This window comes from Apodemus sylvaticus, chromosome 11 (genome assembly GCF_947179515.1).
Source record: "Apodemus sylvaticus chromosome 11, mApoSyl1.1, whole genome shotgun sequence".
In the NCBI taxonomy this organism is placed as follows: Eukaryota; Metazoa; Chordata; class Mammalia; order Rodentia; family Muridae; genus Apodemus; species Apodemus sylvaticus.
Genome location: NC_067482.1, coordinates 80,790,140 through 80,797,810, shown reverse-complemented (window position 1 = coordinate 80,797,810; position 7,671 = coordinate 80,790,140). Strand labels below are relative to the sequence as shown.

At 47.5% G+C, this 7,671-nt stretch overlaps 2 protein-coding genes across 2 annotated transcripts; one reads left to right on the top strand and one right to left on the bottom strand.

Moving 5' to 3' along the window:
* The first annotated feature begins 3,335 nt into the window (after positions 1-3,335).
* On the top strand, positions 3,336-7,265 carry Mrps24 (mitochondrial ribosomal protein S24). Its single transcript, XM_052198264.1, has 4 exons — positions 3,336-3,427; positions 3,496-3,564; positions 3,641-3,752; positions 6,856-7,265. The coding sequence occupies exons 1-4, from the start codon at positions 3,389-3,391 to the stop codon at positions 7,137-7,139; spliced, it is 504 nt and encodes a 167-aa protein (XP_052054224.1). The 5' UTR covers positions 3,336-3,388; the 3' UTR covers positions 7,140-7,265.
* LOC127695942 (40S ribosomal protein S27-like) lies at positions 5,560-5,896 on the bottom strand. The gene has a single exon (XM_052198265.1). It carries the CDS (start codon positions 5,867-5,869, stop codon positions 5,615-5,617), a length of 255 nt encoding a protein of 84 aa, XP_052054225.1. The 5' UTR covers positions 5,870-5,896; the 3' UTR covers positions 5,560-5,614.
* Positions 7,266-7,671: the final 406 nt, after the last annotated feature.

The following is a 7,671-nucleotide window of genomic DNA, read 5'->3' as shown; positions in this document are numbered from 1 at the left end:
TGAAAAAGGTCACATCTCTCTATAAGTTAGTTTCCTTATCTACTATTTGGAACAGTAGTCTAAAAAATTAAGAACACGTTCCCAGTGAGGTCCAGAGGAAGGACCCAGATTCGAGTGACCAAAGGAATTTGACCTTAGAAGCATGGATCGAAGCCAGTAGATTGGGCACTGGCCTCTGCCTTGATCTCACTGTAGGCACCAACCAGCTTGCTTCCATGTTTCCATTTCCCTCTGTAGGTCTAATGTTTCTCCCTAGGGAACATGGGGTGCAGATACCATTAGCTGACCCACAAGTATCCCAAACAGCCAAAGACCGCAGCTTCCCACCATTCAGGCTGATGGAACCACTGTCATTCCTTAAATGCTGTCTTCTGTTTGTTTTTGAGACAGGGTCTCTTAATAAGTCAGGATAGCCTGGAACTATGTAGCTCTGCCTGGCCTTGAACTCAAAGCAGTCCTCCTGCCTCAGCCTCCCAAGTGCTTATAGGATTATAGGAGTGAGCCACCATGCCTGAATATTAATTGCCTTCTTCCTAACAGCTATAAGAAGTGGTTACTTTCCTTAGGTAGTGTGTGTGTGTGTGTGTGTGTGTGTGTTTGTGTGAGAGAGAGAGTCGTTTGAAACCTCCTAAGCCCACCCCAGTGACACACCTCCAACAAGGCCACACTTTCTAACCCAGAGCCAAATGAGGTCATTTTTATTTAAACCACCATAGGGTCATCCTCTCCTTCCACCTCTACAAGGGCTTCGGGAATAGAACTCCCAACAGGCTTGGGCAGCAAGTGCTTTATCAGCTGAGCCCTCTCGTTAGCCCTGTCACAGGTGAGATGCTTCATTTCTACATAGTGGATAATGGAACCAGTGCTCAACTGTACAAATGTGACAGGTTTGCCTCCTGGTAAATGCAAGATCAAAACAAGCGCAGCCAAGACATAGAGTGGAGAAAGACTTATGACCTATGGGCCACACAAGGAGGCACATACCTCAGCAGATCAGACGATCAGGAGTTCAAGGTGAGTTTCTAGTACACTTCCTCCAGTCCAGTTCAGGCCCCCATGAGATCTTGTCTCGAAAACAGAGTATTGCCTGCTGCAGGCAAGGAAGCACTGGGGTTATTTCCAAAGCAATGCCCCCCTCCTTGAACAAGGAAAGAATGAGGATTTTATCCAGAGAACCTGTGCATATGCATTTGTATAGGAGTTGACTTATTTCTAAGAATGACCAGTTCCTGATCATGTTCTTTTATTTTGAGACAGGGTCTTCCTCTATAGCCATGGAGCCTGGAGCTCCATATGTAGACCAGGCTGGCCTTGAACTGGTAACAGATCCAACTGCCTCTGCCTTCCAAGCACTGAAATTAAGAGTGTGAGTGCCTACTCCCATGATGCTTTGAAGGTGCTATGTAAAGGGAGTTGCTGGCCGGGGGTGGTGGTACATACCTAATCTCAGCAGTCCAGAGGCAGAAAAGGTGGATCTTTGTGAGTTTGAGGCCAGCCTGCTCTACTAATGGAATCCAGGACAGCTAGGGTTTGTTACCTTGTTATATAGAGAACCCTTGTCTCAAAAAACAAAACAACAAAGCAAAACAAAAATTCCTTCTGAAGGCACCCGTCATTCAACATTTTGTTATGATGAGAGTCAGACTCTAGAGTCCATGTGCTTTCTTTCTTTTGTGTTTTTTTGTTTGTTTGTTTGTTTGTTTGTTTGTTTGTTTTAGAGACAGGGTTTCTCTGTATAGCCCTAGCTGTCCTGGAACTCACTCTGTAGACCAGGCTGGCCTCGAACTCAGAAATCTGCCTGCCTCTGCCTCCCAAGTGCTGGGATTAAAGGTGTGCTTTCTTTAGTAGAGTGAGTTCTTCACAATTTCCCCCCTGACATTAATAATTCCTCGATACAAATTACATTGACCTTGCTTTAGTCTCATAAATTTCCTTGCTATTTAAAATTTTCTTGGGTGGCTCCACCGCTGAGATCTACCATCAACACACTGCCTCTTTCCCTGTATTTTAAATGAATAGGAGCCAACCCAGCAACTCTTTTCTGGGTTCTGCTCAGCACGAAGGCAAATGACTGTATTCCCAGCCCAAAGGAAGCTGACTTGGTCATATTGAATATTCCTGGCAAGTACACGGGGCACAAGCACAGAATGGCGGGACCTGAGGGCTGGCACGTTTTCTCTTCTCTACAGGACACTGACGCTGCTTCTACCATCTATGAGGATAAAAACAACAAAACAATAAAACAACAACAACAACAAAACAAAACAAAAATCCCTTCAGAAGGCACCCGTCATTCAACATTTTGTTATGATGAGAGTCAGACTCTAGAGTCCATGTGCTTTCTTTCTTCCTTCCTTTCTTCCTTCCTTCCTTCCTTCCTTCCTTCCTTCCTTCCTTCCTTCCTTCCTTCCTTTCTTCCTTCCTTCCTTCCTTCCTTCCTTCCTTCCTTTCTTTCTTTCTCTCTCTCTCTTTCTCTCCCTTCCTTCCTTTCTTTCTTTTTATTTATTTGATGTATTCTTTATTTACATTTCAAATGATTTCCCTTTTCTGGCTCCCCACTCTCCGAAAGTCCCATAAGCCCTCTTCCCTCCCCCGGTTCCCCCATCCACCCCTTCCCACTTCCCTGTTCTGGTATTCCCCTACACTACTGCACTGAGTCTTTCCAGAACCAGGGGCCACTCCTCCGTTTTTCTTAGACATCATTTAATATGTGGATTATGTCTTGGGTATTCCAAGTTTCTAGGCTAATATCTACTTATCAGTGAGTGCATACCATGATTGATCTTTTGAGACTGGGTTGCCTCACTGTTTTTTTTTTGTTTTGTTTTGTTTTTTTAAGAGATAGGGTTTCTCTGTGTAGCCCTGGCTGTCCTGGAACACCTCAAGGTGTTTGTTTGTTTGGTTTGTTTTTCCAGATAGGGTTTCTCTCTGTGACTCTGACTCTCCGGGAATTTGCTTTGTAGACAAGGCTAGCTTCAAATTATGTAAAGGGAGTACATTATGTAGAGGCCCACCTGCCTCGGCCACCCGAGTGCGGGGATTAAAGGCATGCGCCACTATGTCCAGCTAAACCTCAGTTTTATATCACCAAATTTTCACATTTAAAACTCAACACCAGGTCGGACGAACGACTAGCTGACTGTACGGGAAAAATTGCAGGGTATCCCACTCACCGGCCTATGCCACGCCCTTTCCTACCCACACCACGCCCTCTCCTACCCACACCACGCCCTCTCCTACCCACGCCACGCCCTCTCCCACCCACGCCACGCCCTCTCCTTACTCAAGCCTTGCCTCGCTCCGCCCCCACGCCCGGGTTCCCGTTAGTTCCTGCTCTGAGGCGCTGCCTTCCTGCGGCTGCGCACTGACGCGTCCTGCGTTGCCCAAAATGGCGTCGTCCGCGCCCGTCCGCGGGCTGGGGCTGCGGGTGAGTAGGCTGCGGGCGGCAGGGCTGGGGCGCCGCCCGGTGTCCGCTCACTCCCGGTCTCTCCGCAGGTGCTGGCCTGCAGCCGGGCGCTGCCTTGCGCCTTGCGCGCCCTGCACACTTCCGCGGTCTGCGCCAAGGTGAGTGCAGCGGGCGGGTCTGGGGCGGCGAGGGAGGCTGGGCTCGGCCGCCGCGTGACCGCACCTTCGCTCCTAGAACCGGGCGGCGCGAGTCCGCGTGGCCAAAGGGGACAAGCCGGTGAGCTACGAGGAGGCGCACGCTCCGCACTACATCGCACACCGAAAGGGCTGGCTGTCGCTGCACACAGGTGAGGACGCCTGGGAAGGACCACCACCCAGGTGGCACGGGTGACTCTTTAACGTGCTCTTTAAGGCAAAGGTCCGAACTTTTGGGTAGGAGGCCGGGCGTGATGGCGAACGCACTCGGAAGGCCGATCTTGAGTTTAATGACAGGTAAGTTCCGCAGTGAGACCCTGTCACATTTAGTCTTGGGACTGGAAAGCATTGGGATTGCGCCCTAGCTCCTAAATGTAAACTTGGTGGGGCTCTAACCACAGCTCCAGGGGTGTGAGGATGAAGGAGACATTTGGTCCTTGGGGTCACTGGCCAGCCAGTCTTGTAAGAGCAGCAGTTTTGCCAAAAAATAAACGAGCAACAAATAAACGGAGATAGAGAAAAACATTGGCTGTTAACCCCTGGTCTTCTCCGTGTGCCTGTCAAGGGAGCCCGCCTGCACACACACTGTATGCCTGTACAGATGTGTGACTCATAGAATGTTGAGAGAAATCTGAATATTCCTTGCTAAAAACTCCCATTTGAGCCTCTATATAACAGTATTTACATGTCTACAAATAAGGTTTGACAGTGGTCAGCCACTTACAGATTTTACAGATTCGTAATAGCCCAGAGGCGATGAGGTAGTGAAATCTACATAGAATCCTGGACCTGGAAGAGTGCTCTAAATAATGCAGTAGTCACCAAAGTACAAAACTCTTTGCAGGAATGGGCCCCAGTCTTAAAGGCTCACAGACCCCATAATTGCAGACTATTTTTTCTTCCTCTCTTCCCTATTTCTTATTTTTCGTGTTCATTTATGTTTCAGTATGCATGGTGTGTGTGTGTGTGTGTGTGTGTGTGTACATACATGTGTGTACGGTTTGTCTTGAGTCACTTCTCTCCTACCATATGGGTCCCAGGGATCAAGCAAGTACACTTACCTGCCAACCCATCTTAAGAGTCTGGCAGTGCACATCAGGCTGCCCTGAACTCTTCTTATACTTCCACCTCATTGTTCTCAGTGCTGGGAGTACAGGTATGCACCGTATCACCCGCCCATTTATTGAAATGGTAATAAATTAGGGTTAGGGTTAGAGTAATATTGGAATTTCAATTCCCAATCTATAAATTGTCTGTACACGTGTGTATATGCATGTTCATGTGTAAGTGCAGGTGTTCATGTATGACACTGCATGTATGTGAAAGTCAGGACATCCTCAGGCCAGTCCTTGCCTTCATCTTGTTTGAGAAGATGAACATCTAGTTGGCATACAAACTTGTAGAGATCCTCCTGCCTCTGACCCCATCTCATAGTAGAAACATGGGGATTACAGATGCTATACGCAGTCATGATGACTTTTGCCCGAGTTGTGGGCATGCAAGCTCAGGCCCTTCTCATGTTGGTACCACAGATGGTGCACCCCTGAGCTATCTGCTCAGCCCCTCAGGCCACGCATATTCTTACACTGGTTAAAATTTATCTGTAACCTTCATGCAAGGTCGTTCAGGGAGGTGGGCAGAGCAAGGCTCGCATGCGGTCCCCAGCTGAGGTAGGACAAGCTTATATTGTAAACTGTGCCCTTTTGGAAGTTTAGAGCTGTATTTCAAACAGTGCTGTGCCTGTGTTGGGGATGTGGCACTTTGTGTGGCCCTGAGGTGCTGTCTAGTGTTTCTGTGAGCTCAAGAAGACTGATGTGCCTTACAGAGAAAATTTTGTTAGATAAACTTTTACTTAGGCCTGAGTTATGGGGGCTCAATATTAATGAGTCAGCCTTATACATTATAGTACCTTTAAATAGGACAGGCACAGTTAGTCATTTATTGATTTTTTTTTTTCCATATATCCAAAATGTGTTTATTGGGAAGGTTCCCACTCATCTTGAATCAGGGGCTTTCAGTGCTGCTTCCTCCTGAAGGAGCATCCTTCTGTCAGCCTTGCTTTTCCACCTGTAGGCTGACAGAGGACAGTGGAGCAGCCAACACACAAGACTATCGTTTGTGCATGGCTAAAGACCGTGGTGATTTTATAACATCCTGGGCATTTCACATCCATAAAGTAGGAATTGGGACTCTGCACCAGGCGCTTTTTCTTGTGTTTCCTCTTCTCCTCTTCTGGGGAGGGATGAAGGAGATCCTTTGCGAGAGGCATGTTCTTGTAGGAAGGTCATCACCGCCGGAAAGGCCATTTATTGATCTTTTGATAAAGGATACTGTGATTGGAGGCATATACAAAGCTTGTTGTGAATTACCACTAGGAGCAGTTGCTCAGAATGCACTAGTGTGTAATGATGGAGAATGTAACTGTTGTGAACTAAGGACAATCTGTATTTTGTTCAGCATGTAGGTCCTTACCTTGAGTTAACATTCAATAGGATGCACATGGAAAACATTGAAAATACATGATCTTGGATTCAGTGCCCAGCCCCTTCCATCCTCCCAAAGATGTAAGATACAGCTTGGAGGTTGTAGCCAACGCTGACCTCTAGCCTTTTGTAAAATGAGGAGGATAGTAGTGCTGGCTTCAAAGGATTGAATATATGTGGCACTTTGGATTTTATTTAAATTACTACTGTGCTCAAGTGCATGCACAAGTATGCATGGTACACGTGTATGCATGGTACGCATGTATGTGGAGGTCAGAGGGCAACTTTCCGAGCTAGTTGTCTCTGAACCTTGTTGAGACAAGGTGTCGCTATAGCTTGGACTCCAGGCATCTCTAGAACTTCCTGAGCAGTTCTCTGTCTCCGCCTGTCATCTTGCTGTAAGCGTGCTGGGCTGACCCGTGTGTGCCACTGCTTCTGGCTTTTGTGTGAGGAGCTATGGACTGATGGGTTTAATGGGATTACTTCATGGGCGAGAACTCAAAGGCAGCTACAACACGGACAGTACGTCCGGCTTCTTAAGGTGTGCTTTAGGATTGAACCTGGGTCGGCAGACTTTTCCACCAAAGCGCCTTTACCTGCTGAGCCATCTTGCTATCCCTGTGCTTTGGATTTGAAAATGTTTTCCTACTCCATTAGAAGAAGTGAGAAATGGCTATGGGCAAAGGGTAGAGCTCAGTGCCCAGTCCTGTTCCATGTCAGGTCTGGGTCTGCCCAGCTCCCGCAGATGACTCTTCTGTGGTATCCTCTTCAGGTAACCTGGATGGAGAAGACCATGCTGCAGAGAGAACCCTGGAGGATGTTTTCCTTCGCAAGTTTATGCTGGGCACCTTTCCAGGCTGCCTGGCTGACCAGATTGTCCTGAAGCGCCGGGCCAACCAAGTGGACATCTGTGCCCTGGTCCTCAGGCAGCTGCCAGCACACAAGTTCTACTTTCTCGTGGGCTACAGTGAGACTCTGCTGTCACACTTTTACAAGTGTCCTGTACGACTCCACCTTCAAACTGTGCCTTCCAAGGTCGTGTACAAGTACATTTAAAGAGCGCTCTTTCTTTCGTTGAGCTGTAACCTGCAAAGGCCCGCAGAAGTGGATCAAACACCGGCTCTCACGGGGTAGAGGGGCATCAGCTCCTAGCTGCCGTCGAATAAAACCTTGATAATGCTTTGTCCCTCTCTGTCTCTGTTAAAGATTTTATTTTTAATCATGATTGGGTGGATATGTCTATGTGTATGTGTATGTGCATGTGAGTAGAAGGCATTGGATATTCCTGGAGCTGGAATTTCAGGTGGCTTTTGTAAATTAAACGCTTAACAGGAAATCAACAGTGGAAGGGAAGTGCCTTAAGAAAACAGGAAATGGGTGCTGGAGAGATGGCTCAGTGGTTAAGAGCACTGACTGCTCTTTCAGAGGTCCTGAGTTCAATTCCTAGCAACCACATGGTGGCTCACAACCATCTGTAATGGGATTCAATGCCCTCTTCTGGTGTGTCTAAAGACACTTAGAGTGTACTTATATAAAATAAATAAATAAATCTTAAAAAAAACATGCTGAGCCTGGCTGGATGCTCTGC